Raw genomic sequence first — 22819 nt, 5'->3', positions numbered from 1 at the left:
AAAACTATTAAAGAGGTTGTGGAAAGTGGAATTTCCATACAGCAATCTTCTCATTTCTCCTGCTGTAATTTGCTTGGTCGTTCTTTCAGCCAAGCAGGGATTAGTGCGAGAGGAGTGGTCAGTTTCCTACAGGGCTGCCAGAGAATTCCAAAGGCTGTGCACTGCTCAACTCACATCCTACTGTGTATGAGACTGTTGACCCCAGATGCTACGGCATACAAGCTGGACATTCTATTCAGAGGCCCAGTAAGCAGAGCTACCACCTGGGTCTCCACATCTTAATGTTTATACCTATCTTAGGCTTCCCCTGGTTCAGCAGCAAAGATGTCTTAACTTAAATCTAATCAGTCAAATTGGTTCAGCTGCCTCTGTAAGGGATGCTGACCCTGGCTCCTACTGTTGTCTCTTGACTGGGGTTTCTCCCCACATTAACAGTGGGATTTTGGCAGGTGGGGTTTGTGTGTTTTCAGCTTTCTTCTCCCCTCTCAATTTACAACTCTTAATAACTCATTTTACACATAGTGATGAGAGAATCTATTTACCGTAAGGGATTGTTCTTTGTAGAGACTTTCTATCAAGGGAAATAAAATATTTCTAAGAATCATCCAAAAGGGCATAGAAATACCTTGGAAAGATTCTCATAGTGATAAATATGTAAAATTTATGTCAATTAAAAATACAAATGTTTAAAAACATCCTCAAAATGATGATCATAATGGGAAAAATTCTGAATAGTTTCTTTGAAATATAAATGACAATATAATCCCAGTGACCACAAATGCTACTTATTTAATAAGATTACCCTCCCCACCTGCCCCTAGTTCTATCCTAGAGGTAATTTTCCCCACTTGGGAATAATATTAGCCTTCCCTTTGCTCTGGTTTTTCCCAAGCTCTAAATGCAAACACATAGGGTTTTTAGTTTTAAAACTGACATAAGGTTGGCTTTGCTAATAAAAGTCATGAATATGGAACTAACCTGTGCAGAAGTTCTGCAGTCATGGAAATAAAAAAATGAAGGACACATAATTAAAACTAACCTTGAAGAGGGGGTCAAAAACATCTCTGAATCTAATAAAGTATTAAATTATATTGTGCCCTTCCCTCTAAACCGACTTCTTTGCTCTTCCATCACATACTACTAGACAAAGAAAATGAACTCATTCACCATCCCCATGAGAAAAAAATAATAATAAACTCATAATATAATGGCAGCAGAAAAGAAAGGCTAGGTTTAATAACTTTTTCAATTAACTTACAACTGTAAACCAGTGGACACACCTCGCTTCTTCACTATTAGAAGCCCTAATAAAGCTGGCTACAATTTCTAAATCCAAGCCTTCAAGACAATAAAGGATTTCTAAAACTTCCTATCTATAATAGGAAACTGACGGACAACCCAATTTCTTCCCTATTTTCTCCTGTGGACATGATTCAATCTCTCCTAATAATTAACAACAGAAACTGCATCATTTAGTCCTCCAAAATCCCCCCACTGGCACTTATCCAAGGTATGAGAGCAGGCAGCAGTGTTCCGGAAGCAGCCAGCGTCACCACACCAGATGCCCTCACCTGAAGAACTCATGAGATAGTAAGGTGCAGAGCGCTGGCCGACAGTTTGGAATGGGATTCAGCAAAGTTGAGTGCAAGGTCTGTTGAAAGCTGGAGAGAACATCCGCTGAAACTGAAATCCAGAGCTACAATTAGTTTCCAATGCCTTCTCCCTCTTTTCAGGACCTCTATAGCTGGAGACTGCCGAAAGCAAAAACCAACCTGTAAAAGCCCAAACAAACAAAGCCCTGGCTGTTGCTAAACAGCTTCCTACTTGCCTTAGGCATAACTCCTTGGCAGGTGTAGAAAGTTGTCCTGCCACCACCATCAAACCCCACCCCAAGTGCCATTTCCTTCTATTCCCTCTCATTTCCTGATTATTCATTTAACCCAGCTCAGGCCCAAAGAAGAAGGGCTAACAGTGTGATAGGTTTCAGGGCCTTTCTCAACAGGGGTTCCTCATCCATAGAACAGTTATATGAACGATTATATTTACAGTTCTTCCAAGGATAGTAAATAATTGCTACCATTCTAAATACACAAAATAGTTAGTTCATTATACACAATGGATGCCTTTGGGCCTTAGGGTTTAATTCTCAAGTATTTGGGATGGAACAATTTAGAGCTGACAGCTGAATCAGAACACTGCATAAGCCTGGCAGAACAAACTGCATTAGAACTGGCACAAAGCTTGAGCTATGTGAGATGTAGGCCAGTAAGGGGCCTACTGTGACACATGCCTCAGTAAACTCAATGAGTGGAAAATTAAAGTCCTAAAGTGGGCACAGGAGAGTGAAGCAGGCTGCCAAGCATGCAATTAGAGAACACAGAGGAGAGGAGAAAACAATGTCCTTAGTGGCCTGAGCTTTAAGAGGCAATGAAAGAAAAAAGTGAAGAGTAAATTAAAGTAATAGGAAAATAAATCAAATGAGCTTTGAAAGAATAGAGAAATGTTAAGCCCAATTTAACAAAAAATTATGAATTTTACCCTATTATTCAGATTATTACATATAAATCATTAATGATAGTTATGTACTTATTGGCTGGTTCAATAAGGAATACAGTCTACATTTAGACCGCTTAAGTACTATTACCAATTAATAAGATAATCACACGATACTGACAGCCATAGTTCAAATGCTTCCTACTTAAAATTCTTTTCACTATGCAAATGAATGAAACCCAAAGCTTCTTTCCCTATTGTTCTTAATATCTGCCCTAAAAAAGTTACCTGGTAAGCAAAAGATTCCTTACTATGCTCAAAGACTATAGTCCTTTGAATTCCACAGAGAACAGACCATGGATGATTTTCCTACTTATTCTATAGATGCAGTAGTATAACTCTAACTCACCCTGTTCATTTAAGATTGTGAGCAAACTTTCCACCAATGTTCCAAATGAAAAGGCATCCCGGGCATGTCCATGACACTCTGGGAGAGTTGTGAATTCTGGAGACTAAAAGCAGTAAAGACAATTAAAACTACAGGATCTGCCTTAAAGCCATTTCTAATTTTCTCTGAAGCACTTTCTCCCATGTTTGTATTTATTATACTCAAATCTGTCTTTAGAATACCACACATAAATGAATGTATAGGTTCTTAACACTATTAGTGAATAGAATTTGTGGAAGATTTTAAAACATTAAAATGGGCAAAAATTTTTAAAAAGGTCAGAGCATGGCACACGTCAGTGGCTTTTAAAAATATTTTCACTGCAACCCATGGTAAAGAATATGTCTTATATCATGACCTACTATACATACACGTGCATAAATACACACATAATGGAAACAAAAGTTTCATAAAACAATGCTTAGCCTTACTATCTAAGATGCCCAAAGACATCTTCTTTTATTCTATTTTTTTGTAAAATGCTAGTCAGGACCCCCTAAATTGACTTAAAACCCACAAATCACCAATTTTAAAAACACTAGTGTGTGTGTGTGTATATATATATATATAAAATATATATATATATAAAAAAAATACTGATTTGGATAAATCTGATTTATTTCAAGTCTTAGGTCTATACTTAAGTTTATAGTTGAGTTCATATTTCCTGTAAAGTACACTAAATATATCTTTGGGAATTGTTTATTTACAGTGGCTATAAAAACAAATTTATAGAGGGAGCATCTGCTTTTGAATTTATTGGTAAACAGAATATTTCTTTGCTAGCACTCTAATGTTAATAATCATTGTTCTGTGCATCTTGAAATCCCAAGTAATGGGCAGCTAGAGATAGATGAATGGTTTGGGTGACATACAAGAAAGGACCTAGGGCTTTTGCTTCCACAATTATTATGGATTCCAGGAAAGTACAACTACTGATAATGGTTTCACTGTTTCCCCACCCAAATCTCATGTTGAATTGTAACTCCCACAATTCCCACATGTTCTGGGAAGAACCAGTGGGAGGTGACTGAATTATGGGGGCAGGTCTTTCCTGCCCTGTTCTCATGATAGTGAATAAGCCTCACAAGATCTAATGGTTTTAAAAAGGGGAGTTTCCCTGCACAAGCTCTCTTGTCTGCCACCAGGTGAGACGTGCCTTTCACCTTCTGCCATGATTGTGAGGCCTCCCCAGCCACATGGAAGTGTAAGTCCAATGAACCTCTTTCTTTTGTAAATTGCCCAGTCTTGGGTATGTCTTCATCAGCAGCATGAAAATGGACTAATATAGTAAACTGTTACCAGTAGAGTGGGGTGTTGCTGAAAAGATACCCGAAAATGTGGAAGAGACTTTGGAACTGGGTAACTGGCAGAGGCTGGAACAGTTTGGAGGGTTCAGAAGAAGACAGGAAAATGTGGAAAAGTTTGGAACTTCCTAGAGACTTGTTGAATGGCTTTGACAAAAATGCTGCTAGTGATATGAACAATAAGGTCCGGGCTGAGGTGGTCTCAGATGGAGATGAGGAACTTGTTGGGAACTGGAGCAAACGTGACTCTTGTTATGTTTTAGCAGAGACTGGTGGCACTTTGCCCCTGCCCTAAAGAACTGTGGAACTGAACTTAAAAGGGATGATTTAGGATATCAGGTGGAAGAAATTTCTAAGCAGCAAAGCATTCAAGAGGTGACTTGGGTGCTGTTAAAGGCATTCAGTTTTAAAAGGAAAACACAGCATAAAAGTTTGGGAAGTTTGCAGCCTGACAATGCAATAGAAAAGAAGATCTCAGGTGAAATTCAAGCTGGCTGCAGAAGTTTGCATAAGTAATGAGGGGCCAAATGTTAATCCCCAAGACAATGGGGAAAATGTCTCCAGGGCATGTCAGAGATCTTCACGGCAGCCCCTCCCATCACAGGCCTGCAGGCCTAGAAGGAAAAAGTGGTTTCACAGGCCAGGCCCAGGGTGCCCGTGCTGTGTGAAGCCTAGGGACTTGGTGCCCTGCATCTCAGCCACTCTAGCCATGCAGAAAGGGGCCAACGTAGAGCTCGGGATGTGGCTTCAGAGGGTGCAAGCTCCAAGCCTTGGCAGCTTCCATGTGGTGTTAAGCCTACAAGTGCACACAAGTCAAGAATTGGGGTTTGGGAACCTCCACCTACATTTCAGAAGATGTATGGAAATGCCCGGATGCCCAGGCAGAAGTTTGCTGCAGGGGCAGGGCCTTTATGGAGAACCTCTACTAGGGCAGTGTGAAAAGGAAATGTGGGGATGGAGCCCCCACACAGAGTTCCTACTGGGGCACCACCTAATGGAGCTGTGAGAAAGGGGCCAGCATCCTCCAGATCCCAGAATGGTATCCACTGACAGCTTGCACCATGTGCCTGAAAAAGCTGCAGACATTCAAGACCAGCCTGTGAAAGCAGCCAGGAGGGAAACTGTACCCTGCAGAGCCACAGGGGTAGAAGCTGCCCAAGACCATGGGAACCCACCTCTTGCATCAGCATGACCCGGATGCGAGACATAGAGTCAAAGGAGATCATTTTGGAGCTTTAAGATTTGACTGCCCCATTGGATTTCAGACTTGCATGGGGCCTGTAGCCCCTTTGGCCAATTTCCCCATTAGGAATGGCTGTATTTACCCAGTGCCTGTACCCCCATTGTATCTAGGAAGTAACTAACTTGCTTGTGATTTTACAGGCTCATAGGTGGAAGGGACTTGCCTTGTCTCAGATGAGATGTTGGACTACTGACTTTTGAGTTGATGCTGAAATGACTGAAGACTTTGGGAGACTGTTGGGAAGATATGATTGGTTTTGAAATGTGAGGACATGCGATTGGGGAGGGGCCGGGGAGGAATGATGTGGTTTGCCTGTGACTCTCATCTTGAATTGTAACTCCCACAATTCCCATGTGTTGTGGGGAGGAACCCAGTGGCAGGTGATTGAATTATGGAGGTAGATCTTCCCTGCATTCTTCTGGTAATAGTCAGTAAGTCTCATAAGACCTGATGGTTTTAAAAAAGGGAATTTCCCTGCACAAGCTCTCTTCTCGTCTGCTGCCATGTGAGAAGTGCCTTTCACCTTCTGCCATGATTGTGAGGCCTCCCCAGCCACATGGAACTGTAAGTCCAATAAACCTCTTTCTTTTATAAATTGCCCAGTCTCAGGTATGTCTTTATCAGCAGCATGAAAACAGACTAATACAACTACTTATCGTGAAATGAGTATAATAGTCTGTTTACACTGAGGTATCTCTACCTCATATCATAGGTGTTTATGTGACAAAAAAATTTAAGCTGGTTCCCTGGCTGTGGCGATAAGATTAATCTTAGAAAGCTTTAAGGCCAGAGGAATTATGAGGCACCTATAACTCAGTAAAGAAAGGAATAAGCAGAGGAAAGTTTTTTAAAATTTCATACTTAGTTACACAAAAGTGCCTTCATTACATGTGAAGTATATCATCTTACCATCTCTTCAGGAGGGATAGATGCTGGGTCTCTTATTGACTGAATGCTCCTCAGAAACTAGACAGAGAAATAAAGAAAATGATTCATACACGTTTGGTGAACTAATCTCTTACATCAGGTAACATAAGCAATGAGCAATGCAAACAGCAGCAATTAAACCTTCAAATCAATGCCACACATTAGATGCACAAATTTAAAATGCTCCTAATGTAAAAAATGCAAATAAAGTACCTGGCACAGCACAAGGCATAGTAATAAATGGTAGTTCCTTTTCCTCTCTCCTTCATCTGGTTTAACAGACACGCTCTGCTATTCAGAGGCATCTGTGCATCTGATTTCGTTATATGGAAATTAGAACATTTCTTTCTCTCCTGCTTAGATATTAACAATAAGAAGGCTTTTCTAGCACAGAACAAATCTGTCATTAATCTCACTAAATCAAATGAATCTTAAGTCTTGCTACCACACGAGATTAGAAAGTTGAGAACCTTAGCTATGGAGACAAAACCAACATCCACAGAATAAGCATGTTAATTTGCTAGTTTTGAAGATTATTTTTGAAGAGCTTATATGTCCCGAACATCATTGAGAGCACTAAGAATACAAGATGAATGCAATAAAGTTTCTGCCCCCAACCAGGTGCTCACAACCTAGAATGTAAATAAGAATTTCCATAAACATGCTGAGTGCCCTGGAAGCACCGGGTGACTAATTTTGTTGGGTAGGGGAGTGCCTAGGGTAAGGAGTCACAGAAAGGAGATGGAAGCCAGATCTTAGATGAGTTTACATTTTCCAGAAACCAAGGGGAAGAAATGCATTCCTGCAACAGAATGGCCTACAAAGAAGAAGAGTGTGAAGGAAGAAGGCATATGTGGGGACATAGCTGAACTACATGGAACAAGATGTAACCAGACTACAGCTCAAGAACTCTTGAGTGAGGCCAGGCTCTGTGGCTCACATCTGTAATCTCAGCATTTTGGGAAGCTAAGGTGGGCAGATAACCTGAGGTCAGGAATTTGAGACCAGCCTTGGCAACATGGCAAAACCTCGTCTCTATCAAAAATATACAAAATTAACCAGGTGTGGTGGTGTGCACCTGTGGTCCCAGCTACTTAGGAGGCTGAGGTGGGAGGATCACTTGAGCCAGGGAGGCAGAGGTTGCAGTGAGCCGAGATCACACTACTGCACTCCAGCCTGGGTGACAGAGGGAAATTCCGTTCCCCAACACTCCCCTAAAAAACCTAAATGGTAAATGAGGCTGAAGGTAGGCTGGAGAAAGATTGTGAAGGGCCTTATATCCCATGGCAAAGAATTTGGAATAAATAGCACAGAAAGGATTACATGCTATTACACGAAGTACACAAAAGGTAAATCCAGGGAGAAAAGAGATCAGTATGGGCAGAATAACCAGAGAGATGTCTTTGTGGTAAAGCTTTTGAACTGAGCAAGAACCCATGAAGGTGCACGTTAGACATGGCCCCAAGTTAAGTGTGGAAGCAGCACAAAAGAGAACAGGGGAAATTAGACTGAAACAGTGAGTCAACAGTGAGCCACCATTTCCGTAGGGATATTAAGAGGGAAATGATTTTTATTTTTTCTGTAAGAAAGAGTGAATGCAATGGCAACATGCGAAATGTGAAGAGAACACACAAAACAGAAAACAGAAAGGTTCATCAACCTGGGAGGGAAACACGTAGACAAAAGTATAAGGAATACTACGTCAGCAACAACACAGTCCACTAGGAGTTAAGATGCACAGGTCCTAAGTCCAGCTACTAAGATACCATGTATGAATTCGGGCAACTCGGACAATTGTTCAAAGAACATTTTCTGAATAACTATTATGTGCCAGGCACTATTCTAGGTAGAGGTATAACGATAAGAGACTCACACCCTTAAGAGCCCAACCACTGGAATACAAGACAGATACATAAAGGTAATCTCACTATCAAGTGGTATGATCAAAGTAAGTACAAGGTACTATGGGGCAGAGAGGAGGGGCATTTAACTAAAATATCTGAACAAAACATTTTACCTCTCTCAGTCTCAGGTTCCCCATTTATAAAATAAGGAGAAAGGATACATGACTCCTACTGCCTCTGAGGAACAAAATGCTACAATTCTATAAATGAGGGCACTGACAAAAAATTCAAGTCTCTTAAGACCAAGCTAACACTGAAGGAAAGTGCCTAGGCAAGAACCACATACTAAGACGCTATTAAAAACCAAGTAAGGAAGGGGGGCTGTCCCCTGGCTTACCTCTGGTGTGGCCTGAGAAATTTTGCAAACAGTTTCCATTGCTCCTAGTTTCCAGTGCCCATCTTCACTCACAAACACAGATGATAAACAGACATTATTGTGTGTTAGTTGTCCCTGGAAAAAAAAAAAGAACAGAAGGAAGAGTGCCACTCCAGGATCTGAAACAGAAATTTATTTAAAAAAATGTTTTTCTCCATCTCTCACAATCTTTATTTTAAAAAACTAAATACTAACCACCAAAAAAATTATGACAAGCCTTCCCACTTGTGGCACGATAAATGGAACTATGACTTTAAGAAACAACAAATTGTATGAAGTTAGGTAAAAGGAAAAATGGAATGGAAGGGCTTCTGTTATCTCCCCCTGCCTCATGTGGCAGGTTAATAAACACATTAAAGCCAGTGCACACAGTCATCTCCCCATTTCTATGGGAGTCAGAAGATATACATGTTCTTAAACATAAATTTACAAGTCTGTATAGCCTATATTATTTACTTCCAATGCCTTTAAAGATAAAATGTATCTTTGCTCACATAAGTTATTTTATTAATTTTCTTCTCTAGATTCTTTCTCACCTACATTCTATCACGAACCCAGATCCACTTCACCTGAAATCTTGTCAGTAGGCATTAAAAAAATTCTGCCTGAAGAAGAGGAAAATGGAATGATAAGGACCACCAGAAATATCCCACAGACCACAAAAGAGCCCATTTTAAAACTGTAAAAACAGTACAGTCAAATAAGAGAAAGGGAGAAAATAAGAACAGGATTCAGGTATTATTTTTCCCCAAAGCAAAAATCATTTCAGTAGACAAAAAAGTGTGTTTAAAGTTATTATGTATGTATGTAATGTATGTATGTATTTATTACAGGGTCTCTGCTGCTCAGGTTGGAGTGCAGTGGCGTGATCACAGCTCACTGCAGCCTTGACCTCCTGGGCTCAAGCAATCCTCCCATCTCAGCCTCCCGAGTAAGGGGAACTACAGGCATGTGCCACCATGCCTGGCTCATTTTTTAAAATGTTTCTGTAGAGATAGGGTCTTGCCATGTTGCCCAGGCTGGTCTCAAACTCCTGGGCTCAAGCAATCTGCCTACCTCGGCCTCCCAAAGTGCTGGGATTACAGGTGTGAGCCATTGCACCTGGCCAAAAGAGCACTTTAAATATTCTACCCAATACATCAAATATGTAAATATTTTTATAGAGAATACTCCAAAGGATATTTTTTAAAGGAAGGTTTAGAATAGTGTGTATAGTATATTTCCATTTGAGAAAAAAATGAAAGTGAAGAAGTTTACACACTAGATATTTGTTTCATATGCACAAAGAACATCTCTGGAATAATACACGAGTCACCATCATTGCCTCTGAAGAGAGGAATTAGGGCACTGGATTCAAGGATGGGAAAGGGACACCTCACCCACAGAGTGTACAAACTTTTTAACCATGTGTATGCACTTTTGTTGACAAAGAAGATATTTTTCCCCGTTGAACCATTAATAATTCTCATTATCATGTGACCTTGTAAACATACTTTTAAGAGACTATAAATCCAATATGATATTTGAAGAATCTGTCTCAAATTAATAGAAAAAATTTAAAAACATACAAGATGAGTCAAGTCCAAGTGTTTCTAACCTGTGATTGGTATTTGTTAATCTTGGTGGACTGCCAAAGACCTTAATGCTTCAGAATGCAAATACCATTAAGAAAACAGTAATACTGTCAAGAAACAGACCAGAAGTAAACCTAGGAACCACCATCTTCTAGTAATAGCAAACATCGTCAGAGAGTCAAGCACACTGGTTACACCACAGAATGTTAAGAGGCTATCTCTCAATTGGCCCCAACTACTCAAACGGGAAAGGATATGTATATATTCTGCCTTTTCCTAAGAAATGGTCATTTCTTTCTTCAAAATCTAAAATGGGACACAACTCCTGAAAACAAATAGGAACTTTAGTCTAAGGCAGCACTGATACTACACCTTTTCTTTGTTTTAATAACTCATGCCAGCTGTAGCTATTTTTAGGCAAAGAATTATCCAAAACTAGAGGCAGACTATAGTAAACTAAAATAAAATTCTAAAAATAACTGTCCAGGGACACAGAACTCGTTGTCCATTCAATAAAACCTCTATCTATAGCACCTCTTGTGCCTTCCAACGTGCTATTTTTTCTCAGGAAGTTTTCTAATAATAACACTAACTTACAATTTCTATACATACCATAATTTATAAGTATTACCACACACATCATCCCCCTACCCCCATCTACATCAAAGTCTGTGAGGCAGACTATACAGGTTACTTACTCTGTCATGAAGAAAGATAAGAGCCAGCAATATGTCATAGATCCCAGCACAGACCTCTGCAGAAGACAATGTTTCCAAAGCCACTTCCAGGGGCTGTACTCGCTCAGTGACAAGATGAATGCCATCCGCTTCCACAGTACAAGATAAAAATCTTAGCAAGCAAGGGTGACGAAGTGTCTTCAAATGCTTTAAAAATACAAACAGAAGAGCTGAAGTTAATGACCCCAAACCAGATTATAGTTTCATATACATTATGGGAGAAACCAGAAAATGTATACTTGCAGTTAAGGCTCTTTTGAGCGCCCTACCTTCCTCCCTACCCGCTAAATTTCACATAAGGCAAAGATCTATGACTTGTTCTGACATCATTCAATTTACTAACATTTAAATGACTCTACAGAAATTTCCAGTTCCATTATGGTAGTGTAAGCCTCATAAGAGCCCAGATCTCTCAACGATTACTGCTGTCAACTAAACAAAGTGCCAGAAATAACTGAAATCCCGAAAAGCAAGCAAATGCAAGCAGATTATGGAGGGGAGTCAAACCTGAAGAAGCGACACCAATGGCGGTAAGTTTCTTGGTTTAGGGAAATTTTCCCCTTCTCACAGCTATGCATGGAGACAGGCCCCAGTTGCAAAGCAGTGTAACAAAGGTGCTAAAAGTCCAATAAAAACTTTACCATCTTTCTGGCTGAAACAATGATAGAAAAGAACGAGGAAGGTGAGTATGAGGAGGATATCCCAGAGAGGAGACAGCTGGAGAGATGCCCTGATTATTCACATACCCACAAATTCTCAGAAGCAAGCATCCGCAGGATAGACCCAAACCAGCAAACTTTTGAGAAAGACAGATTGCAAATACTATTCACAGGAAGAGTAAGAGGAAGTAGTTCAAAAACTTGAGGCCTGACCCTAAATTAGCTGCCTGCTAAATAAAAAACATCAACATTTTCCAAAGGATTATAACAGAACAAAGAGTTATGTGACGTCGCATTCAACATGTCCAGGATGCAACCCCAAACTACTCAACATACAAAGAACCGTAAAAATGTAACACATTCTCAATGGAAAAGACAACCAACAACCACCACCTCAAGGGGCCTCAGATATTAGAATGACCAGAAATAATTTAAAGCAGCTATTATAATCATCCGCCTAGAGATAAAGGAAAAGTTATAAAATAAATAGAAAGATACAAATTTCCAAAAGAAAAAAAGATTGAAAATAAAAAATTAATGTATAGACTCATTAACAGAATGAATAGGACAGAATAAAGAATCAGTAAACTTGAAAATATTAACCAATCTGAAGAATAAAAAATATTTTTAAAAAATGATCAGAGGGGCCAGGTGTGGTGGCTCAAACCTGTAATCCCAGCACTTTGGAGGCCAGTGCAGGAGGATTACTTCAGCCCAGGAGTTTGAGACCAGCCTGGGCAACACAGTGAAACCCCCGTCTCATAAAGAAAAATTAAGAAAGAAAAAAATAGAGACCAGAGCCTAAGAAACCTGTGACAATAACAAAAGGTCAAATAAATATAACTGAAGTCCCAAAAAGAGAAAAGAAAAAAATTGGGGCATAAAAAATACAATGGATGAAAATTTAAATTTGGCTAAATACTTAGGTTTACAGACTTTAAGAATTTCAGTGAATATAAAACAAGACAAAAATTTTTAAAAGCACACTTAAACATATTACCATCAAACTGCTAAATATCAAAGATAAAAAAATCTTGGAAGCAGCTAAAGTAAACACATTACATGGAGGAGAATGATGATTTAAACAACTGCAGATTTCTCATCAGGAAACATGGAGGGCAAGAAACAATGAAACGTTTAAAATGCTGAAAGAAAAAACTATCAGCTTGGAATACTGTATCTAAGCAAAAGTAACCTTCAGAGACAAAGGCAAAATAAAAGCACTTTTGGTGACAAAAAGAAAATTTCTCGCCAGAAGACTCGCTATTTAAAAAATGCTCATGGAAGTTCTACAAATGGAAGAAAAAATGATACCAAAGGGAAACTTGAATTTTCAGGAATGAAGGAACAGCACGAGAAATGGTAAATATTACAATAAATATGAAGGCCACTTTTTTTTTTTCCTTTTTCTTTTTTGAGACAGGGTCTCACTCTGTCGCCTAGGTTGGAGTACAGTGGCGCAATCTCAGCTCACTGCAACCTCCACCTCCCGGTTCAAGCGATTCTCCTGCCTCAGCCTCCCGAGTAGCTGGTACTACAGGTTTGCACCAGCATGCCCAGGTAATTTTTGTATTTTTAGTAGAGACAGGGTTTCACCGTGTTGGCCAGGCTGGTCTTGAACTCCTGACCTTGGGCAATCAGCCTGCCTCAGCCTCCCAAAGTGTTGGGATTACAGGCGTGAGCCATCGTGCCCAGGTGAAGGCCACATTTTTACCTCTTCAGTTATTTAATCACTACTTAAAGCAGATATTTTAATAATTCCTGGTGAGGTTTTCAATGTGTGTGAATGAATATACAGTTAATATGTGTGTAACAAAGAACAGTAGGGATGGGAGGTTGAAGATACCTACATTACAAGGCTTCCACATTTTATGTGACATGTGGACATGGTATAATTTTTTTTTTTTTTTTTTTTTTTTTTTTTTTGAGACGGAGTCTCACGCTGTTGCCCAGGCTGGAGTGCAGTGGCGCGATCTCGGCTCACTGCAAGCTCCGCCTCCTGGGTTCACGCCATTCTCCTGCCTCAGCCTCCTGAGTAGCTAGGACTACAGGCGCCCGCCACCGCGCCCGGCTAATTTTTTGTATTTTTTTTAGTAGAGACGGGGTTTCACTGTGGTCTCGATCTCCTGACCTTGTGATCCGCCCGCCTCGGCCTCCCAAAGTGCTGGGATTACAGGCTTGAGCCACCGCGCCCGGCCTGGACATGGTATAATATTAACCACAGTAGACTATATTTTGCCCTATTTATTTTTAATTTTCTTAAATTAAAAAAATTGATAATAGATATGCATATTTAGGGGGAGTACCTGTGATTTTAATACCTTCATAATATTTGTAAAGATTTAATCAATATAATTGGGATATCCGTCACCTTAAACATTTGTCTTTTATTTATGCTAGAAACATGAGAATTATTCTCTTCTAGTTATGTAAAAATATACAATTGATTATTGTAAACTAGTCATTCTACTGACCTATCAAACACTAGATCTTATATCTTCTATCTTCTAACTGTGTATTTGTACCCATTAATCAACCTCTCTTCATCCCCTACAATCCCCTTCCTGGCCTCTGGTAACCACCAATCTACTCTCAACTCGTATGAGATCAACTGTTTTAGATTCCACATGAGTGACATCTTTCAGTGTGTGTCTTTCTGTGCCTGATTTACATCACTTAATGCAGCGGTCCCCAACCTTTCCGACACCAGGGACCAGTTTCATGGAACACAATTTTTTCACGGACCAGGGGTGGGGGGATTATTTCGGGATGAGACTGTTCTACCTCAAACCATCAGGCATTAGTTAGATTGTCGTAAGAAGTGCACAACCTAGATCCCTTGCATACACAGTTCACAATAGGGTTCCTGCTCCTATGAGAATCTAATGCTGCTGCTGATCTGACAAGAGGCAGAACTCAGATGGTAATGCTCGTGTGCCCACTGCTCACCTCCTGCTGTGCAATCCAGTTCCTAGAACCGGTACCAATTTGCAGCCTAGGAGTTGGGGACACGTGACTTAACATAAGGTCCTCTAGGTCCTAACATGTTACTGCAAATGATGGGATTTCATTCTTTTTATGGCTAAACAGTATTCCATCGAATATATACACCACATTTTCCTTACCCATTCATCCACCAATGGACACTTAGGGTGATTTCACATTTTGGCTATTGTGAATAATACTGCAATAAATATAAGAGTGCAAATATCTCTTTTTCATATTGATTCCCTTTATTTTGGATACACACCCAGTAGTGGAATTGCTGAATCATTGGGTAGTTCTGCTTTTAGTTTTTTGAGGAACCTCCAGACAGTTTTCTGTAGTGGCTATACTAATTTACATTCCCGCCAACAGTATATGAGGATTCCCCTTTCTCCAGATCATCACCAGCATCCAGGAGGATGGTGTGAACCCAGGAGGATGGCGTGAACCTGGGAGAATGGTGTGAACCCGGGAGGCGGAGCTTGCAGTGAGCCGAGATAGCGCCACTGCACTCCATCCAGCCTGGGTGACAGAGCGAGACTCCGTCTCCAAAAAAAAAAAAAAGTAGAAACCGTTCTTAGCTAATCTGGGCGTAAGTTTGCTCAACTCTGCCACAGATCATCAATGAATATAAAACATATTTACAAAGTATTTTAATTTTGTTTATTCTGTTTTCTTACATTTTACCTTTTTACTTATTATTTACTCCCCTTGAAAATGTTTATGCTGGGTGCCGTGGCTTTCCCCTGAAATCCCAGCACTTTGGGAAGCTGAGGCGGGTGGATCACTTGAGCCCAGGGATTCAAGACCAGCTTGGGCAACATGGCGAAACCTCATCTCTGCAAAAAAATACAAAAATTAGCTGGGCATGGTGGCGCCCACCTGTGGTCCCAGCTACTCAGGAGACTGAGGCTGGAGGATCGCTTGAGCTGGGGAGGTCCAGGCTGTAATGAGCCATGATCAAGTCACCGCACTCCAGCGTTGGCAACAGAGCTAGACCCTATCTAAATAAATAAAATAAAAATAAAACGTTTAAACATCTTTTAAACTTTTATCACAACTCGCTGGGTATGGATACCCCAACTTTTAGAAATCCCTACAATGGAATATTCCTGCGTCCTGACCTGGTTTCTTTGTCCTACTTTCTAAGCAGACACTAGACACAGATGAAATGACAAGCATGAAACAATTTTGCGTCCGAACAAGGGAGGTTAAATCTGTGGAATATCTTCTCTAGATGGTCCTGGAACAGCTCTATCAGATCCTGACTTTCCAATCCCCACCCATGCAGCATATTTTGAAAATTTTAACATGAGTAACAGGAGATCCACAGTCCAAAATTCCTCCAACATTGAATAATTTTATCATTTAATTACAGCAAAAAGAAACTGCTGGAAAGGTGGTTTTCCTTACAAACCACGAATTTCTGAAAGAAGTTTCATGATATAAAGCTCTAAGGTCTACCCTATACAATCACTGAGGAAGCCCTGTAAATCAGTCATATTGGGAGGAGAGTGATAAAATGTTTCATTTGGAAGATAACCCTCAAGATATTACCAGGTGGTGCCATTTTCACAAATAAACAGTGAGTACTGAACATTCCAAACACCTTCTTGAAAGACTATGGGCTAGTATAAGAATCCATACCCTGCATTGGTACAGTTTTTCTATCAGATGCCTCAAAGTTCTATTAAACTACTTCCAGGAAGGGTCATAGGAAAATCTTCTCAGTGGGTTGGTTTCTCCAATTACCTTTTTTTTTTTTTTTTTTTGAGACAGAGTCTCGCTATGTCACCCAGTCTGGAGTGCAGTGACACAATCTTGGCTCACCGCAACCTCCGCCTCCTGGGTTCAACTGATTCTCCTGCCTCAGCCTCCCAAGCAGCTCGGACTACAGATGCCCGCCACCACGCCCAGCTAATTGTTTTGTATTTTTAGTAGAGATGGGATTTCACTATGTTGGCCAAGCTGGTCTTGAACTCCTGAGCTTGTGATCTGCCCGCCTCAGCTTCCCACAATGCTGGCATTACAGGTGTGAGCCACCGTGCCCAGCCTCCAATGTCTTTTATTTTCTTATAATAATCTCACATTTTGCCAACTCTGGGAATAGTTCCAAAAAGGTTTATTTATTTATTCTTAGGAAGAAAGGTGTTACCTTGCCTTGAGTTAATTTAATAAAAACTAATTAAAAAAAATTGAAGAAAAAATTTCTCTAAGTAGCAATTACAAACCAACAAATACAGCAAAGATCCTGATAAACCAAAAATTGTGTTAGCAGGTTGGTTAAATCAGTTAAGTTAACTGGGAATAATTTTTTACAAGTGTTTTTTTGTTTTGTTTTTGAGACGGAGTATAGCTCTTGTTACCCAGGCTGGAGTGCAATGGCACGATCTCAGCTCACTGCACCCTTCGTGTCCCGGGTTCAAATGATTCTTCTACCTCAGCCTCTCAAATAGCTGGGATTACAGGCACCCATCACCATGCCCGGCTAATTTTCATGTTTTTAGTAGAGATGGGGTCTCACCATGTTGGCAAGGCTGGTCTCAAACTCCTGACCTCAGGTGATCCACCTACCTCGGCCTCCCAAAGTGCTGGGCTTACAGGTGTGAACCACCATGCCTGGCCTACAAGTGTGTTTTGAGCTACGGATTCTGTATAAAATTATGTAGCCTCCCTCATATTTTCATTTTAAGAATCATTTCAAGTAATTTTCAAATAAATTTCAAATAATTTTCAAACCAAATCTTTCATGTTCTCTTCTGCTTATTGTTTTACTCTACAATGCTTAGAAAATTTCTTGATCCAAAGTGAGTTCGTGTTTTTTAATAAAGAAGGAGAGGAAGAAATGACTCACTGCCTGTTTCTGAACAAGGCACTTAGCAAGAACCTTATTTGTCACTCTCCTTTGGTACATTCAATATTAAGCATAAATTATGCATACAGATTCACAGGAAAGGCTAGCAGTTCAGAATCAAATAGAACATTTTTTGATTCAAGCCTCTGCTGCTCTAAAGAATGGCAACAAGACATACTTGCTAAGGGTAACTAGGATATTTTTCAATCAACATCAGCTGAGCAAATAAATGGCTCTTGCCCTAGTAGAGAAAGATGACTATTTTTGAATGACAGTGTCTTGAAAGCACTTTCCCCAAAGTTATTGAATACCTGTTACATCCCATTCACTGTCCTAGGTCATGGTCTCTGAAAGAGGATTCTGAGTAAGGACCTTTACTGTTAAATATGAATAGTATTATATAATTTATTAATGTTGATATTTATCTACACCCAAACAGGGATCTTAAGTATGAGATTCTATCCCTAAATATAAATGATTCCCATTTGTCAGGAATTAGTTATGATTCAGTTATCCAGAGAATTCATTCAAGCCTCAGAGGCTTAACTTGTTATTGCTGTTCTGCCTCTGATTTGCTGTTTCACTTTGAGAACTACGCAAAGTTGACTGACTCAGCGTTACAGCCCAAATCCACCTGCAGGCTTTTAGATGGGAAAAAGCCATAATTCATGCTGTTAAATATGTTAAGTAAACATAATAAAATGACCATATTGCCTAAACTAGAGAACAAGGGAAAATATTATTCCTTTTCCTCTGAAGATGTAAATCTAAGATAAAATGCAGATACTTTTTTTTTTTTTTTGTAAATGTCCACTATCTGAAGGTTAGATCATAAACTAACAATAAAACGCAAAAAGGGAAAGGAATAAAGAATTCCATTGTGTAGAGCTTGCATTTGAGGTACTGATAAAACTTTTAGGTGAAAATGTTCAATAGGTAAGTGAAAATACAGATCTGGAGCTCAGACTAGAGATTTTGGCAGATAATTAGTTTAGAATAGCAGGTTGGATGGTTATCAACATTTAAGGAAAAAGGAGAGAGTGAAGTCTGAAAGGTGTGGTGGGGGCAAGTAGCTGGCCATTCCATCTGGTGGGTCCATCATATCTGAGGCATGGAGGATACTTCAGAAGTTCTTCTGAGTGGATAGTGCCCAGGAGCCACATAAGACCACTGCATTCTGACTGTGAAGGGCAAAAAATAATTTCTTAAAAATGCAACCATGGGCCAGGTGCGGTGGCTCACGCCTGTAATCCCAGTACTTTGGGAGGCTGAGGCAAGCGAATCACGGCGTCAAGAGATCGAGACCATCCTGGCCAACACGGTGAAACCCCATCTCTACTAAAAATACAAAAATTAGCTGAGTGTGGTGGCGCGTGCCTGTAATCCCAGCTACTTGGGATGCTGAGGCAGGAGAATCGCTTGAATCCAGGAGGCAGAGGTTGCAGTGAGCCAAGATCGAACCACTGCACTTCAGCCTGGGAGACAGAGCGAGACTCCATCTCAAAAAAAAACACGTCAGTATGAGAAAGAGGAGAACAGCTTTCCCCAACTAGAATGCAAGCTCTTTTGGGCAAAGCCATCATCTCTCCCATTTCTTGTTATGCCCACACAATGTGCATTCTTAAATACGTTGACCAACCCTTCCACAACAGCCCGAATCCATTATGGAGAAGAGCATAATGACTCCAACAATACTAAATAGAGCACTTATATAGCATCTATATACCACTCCTACATAGTCCAATGTGATTCCTGGCATGAAGACACTCAAGAATCATTTGTATAAGCTTTTATAAACTTACCACAAAGCCCTAACTAAACACTTGGATTACAGCAAACTACAGCCATCAAATTCGGGCTTAGAATTTTTCATTGTTTATAGGCTTACATATATGAGTCATCATCATCAGTTAGCAAATTATACTGTTAATTATAGCTGATGAATTCAAGATAAAATGGGATAGTCAGATAGAACTAAGTATTTCTCATATTATTTTGTGGCCAGAGCTGATACCTGCATTTCATCTTGGTGTACTATGATTGCTGTTTTTCACTTGTAACAGTGGAGAAAGTGTATATTGTTATCCAGTAACATCTGCCACAGAAAACACCATATATCTGCTTGAAATAATCGTTAAAACTACCAAAGGTGGCCGGGCGCGGTGGCTCAAGCCTGTAATCCCAGCACTTTGGGAGGCCGAGATGAGCGGATCACGAGGTCAGGAGATCGAGACCATCCTGGCTAACACGGTGAAACCCCGTCTCTACTAAGAAATACAAAAAAAAAAAACTAGCCGGGCGAGGTGGCGGGTGCCTGTAGTCCCAGCTACTCGGGAGGCTGAGGCCGGAGAATGACGTAAACCCGGGAGGCGGAGCTTGCAGTGAGCTGAGATCCGGCCACTGCACTCCAGCCTGGGCTACAGAGCGAGACTCCGTCTCAAAAAAAAAAAAAAAAAAAAAAAAAAACTACCAAAGGTGTGACCAACAACCCAAACTCTAGAGAAAGTGAGGCAAGCTAAATATATTGTTTTAGTATTTCAGATACCTAGGACATCAAATTCCTAAAATCTAACACATCGAATGCCATACATTTTTCAAGTACTATGACCTCATTTTTTAAGATTACGAGAAACATTCTGAGAATCTAAAGTTATCACTTTGTTGCAATTTCAAATTTCCCAAATTCATATATGAGGTTTTAAAAGCCACAGAATGGCTTACCAAGAGACAAAGATGAACTATGTGCAAAGACTCAGACATGGCTTAAAAGGGTATCTATGGATATTAGGGGGGAATAAGTCTTCCCTCTCAAGCTTCGCAATTCCTTCAGCACAGAAGTCCTCCAAAATGAAGAGTGGACTTTGTGTTTTTTTCCTTTAAAAACTCGATCTAGGTTATTCAATTTTCTTGGTACATGCACCATAAAGGGTAACACCATTTTTAAAAAATCTTATAAAGAAAAAAAAACTAAGAAAGATAAATCTCTAGTACCTCGCTGATAAGTCAGTTTAAGTTATTATAAAAAACAATATGTACAATCTTATTAGATAAAAATAACAGGAGGCATGTTAGACATGAACTGTAAGAACAAGAAAGCGAAATAAGGCATTTTGTCTTTTGTAAAATCACAATAAAAAATTCTTCATACCTAGATGAGGTAAAAAAGAGTCAAAAATGTGGTTCTACCAAAAAGCAAAATTACCTAGCAATAAAACAGCCAGCTATACTTTTTACCACAATGCATTGCTAGGAAATGCATCTCGAGAGAACTGTTACCCATCTTTTTCTTTAGGAACCATCTTATAACAATTTCATGCTTGATCAAAAATACATCATCAAATAAATAACTGTTGTGACCAATGGAAGACCAAAATTCCATTACTAATATAATCCTTTATAATCATGTTAAAAAGTAGAAACAATTTAGAGTCCTATGAAATAGAAATAAATGTTCCATACCTGTTGATATTACTAAGGGACTCAAGGTAATAGAGATTTTAATTCTAACAAAATCAAGATATCAAGTTCAACCTGAAAATAGCATACCTACCAGAATAAACACTGGAGAATTAATTTACTAATACAACTACATTTTCCTTTTTAGAAGATGATATATCTGAATGACTAAATTTCTGAAGTGCTAGCTATCCAAAGAAGCATCAACTAATGCCTTCATTTTCCCCAATTCAAAAAGACAATTGGGGTTATTTTATTGACTTATATTCCACAGTAAAATCATTTTTCTCTAATAAGAGGCCAGGGTCACCTGAGTGTGACAGACAGCATCCTAATGCACTGGCACCCTCTGCCTGGAGCAGCAATTATAAGGTATGAACTACAAGGATCTTTTCCCTCAGGAGGAAGCTGAAGCCTACAGAATGTTGTCAATACTTAACAGAATTTTGCTAGACAAGATTAACTCCTTATATCGCTCCTTATATCTTATATTAGCTATATAAAAATGTCTCCCTAACTTTCTCACCAGAAAAATAAAATATGATAAAAGCCATTGTGGCGTGAACCCGGGAGGCGGAGCTTGCAGTGAGCCGAGATGGTGCCACTGCACTCCAGCCTGGGAGACAGCGCCAGACTCTATCTCAAAAAAAAAAAAAAAAAAAAAAAAGCCATCATACTGAGTTTTATGATGTTTTTTGGCTATAGTATGGTACCTGACCATGTCATGCAAATGCAAGATAGGCCCACGAAGTAAGAGCAATGTTTCGAAAGGACATAAATAATAAAATACTGTTCCTTATGATCTTACCTCTTTTGACCTTTACTAATTTCATATTTTTTTAAAAGAAAACAAGATAGTAAAAAGTACTAACTATTAAGTCGTCACCTATTATGGTACCTTGGCAGCTTTATTAACCTTGTCTTCATTTTCTCTCTTATACACAAAAACTGAAGCAAATTTGCCATCTTGCAGTACAGCGGGATAAACAGCAAGTCCAGAGGGTAAGATAAATGGTGGTTCTTTCAGTGTATAGCTCTTTAAAGCACTGTTCTCTGATCCCATCCCTTATGCAGTGAGGCAGTACTGCCACTCTTCCTCAAAGCCAAGCAGATCTAAAAGAAAACAGAAAACAATTTCAAACATTAAATCCCTATCTGCAACATAAACAAGAGATATTCAGACATAGCCACCCCAAACTACTGGTTTCTTCGATCCTCGTAATTAGGACATTTGACAATAAAAATGGTAAATGCTCAGCAAGTTACCAGCAATGGTTGTTAATTAACAACTAACAACTCTAGAGAAAATGCACATTACTAAGTAGTCACATGTAGTTACTGTCCCTCCCCAAACACCACCACATACAAACTTTCAGAGTGGAAAGGCAATCAAAAATAGAATAAAGTAATTCATACTTCCTAACTCACTTGTATATCCTAAGGAAAATGTTGTAAAACTTTATTATTCAAAAACAATAAAACTTCTGTATGTCTAAAATAACTTAAAATTATAAAAGAAAACAATACAAATTGGAGAATACTTATAACAATGATGAAAATCATTGTTTTAATGTTAATATGTTGAAAAACATTGTTAATATGAAAACATATTAACAAATGAAGAGCTCATATAAACCAAGTAAAACACTAAAACACCAGTACAATAATGGGAAGGAAAACAGCTCATTGAAGAAACACAGATGACAATAAACATAAGAAAAAGTACAATCACACTACTCTTCAAGGCTATCCCAAGTAAAAAGGGGAAACCACAAAACTGAATCATCTCAAATAATCTCAAACACTAAAAAAAAAAAAAAAAAAAAAAAAGGCCCACACATACACAGAATTCAAAT

The 22819-nt window shown here is 39.4% G+C and overlaps 1 protein-coding gene across 5 annotated transcripts in view; it reads right to left on the bottom strand.

The window, feature by feature from the left end:
* Positions 1-22819, bottom strand: part of SCYL3 (SCY1 like pseudokinase 3) — an 81243-nt gene that overhangs the window by 53690 nt on the left and 4734 nt on the right. For 4 of the 5 annotated variants that reach the window (XR_007724178.1, XM_050783922.1, XM_050783946.1 and 1 more), the window contains exons 2-7: positions 21862-22076; positions 10971-11156; positions 8660-8773; positions 6401-6457; positions 2903-3005; positions 1572-1683 (exon numbers count right to left, since the gene is read on the bottom strand). Coding sequence is in view for 4 of the 5 variants with exons in the window: in XM_050783922.1 (XP_050639879.1) it covers positions 1572-1683; positions 2903-3005; positions 6401-6457; positions 8660-8773; positions 10971-11156; positions 21862-22026 (737 nt within the window). In the remaining variant the exon portion in view is untranslated. Of the gene's footprint in view, positions 1-1571; positions 1684-2902; positions 3006-6400; positions 6458-8659; positions 8774-9234; positions 9304-10970; positions 11157-21861; positions 22077-22819 lie in introns of those variants that run through there. The other variant, XM_050783956.1, reaches the window with a different exon arrangement.

The sequence above is a fragment of the Macaca thibetana genome, chromosome 1 (genome assembly GCF_024542745.1).
Source record: "Macaca thibetana thibetana isolate TM-01 chromosome 1, ASM2454274v1, whole genome shotgun sequence".
NCBI classification, from domain to species: domain Eukaryota; kingdom Metazoa; phylum Chordata; class Mammalia; order Primates; family Cercopithecidae; genus Macaca; species Macaca thibetana.
The sequence above is the reverse complement of the archived record's forward strand: the minus strand, read 5'-3'. Positions and strand labels throughout refer to the sequence as shown.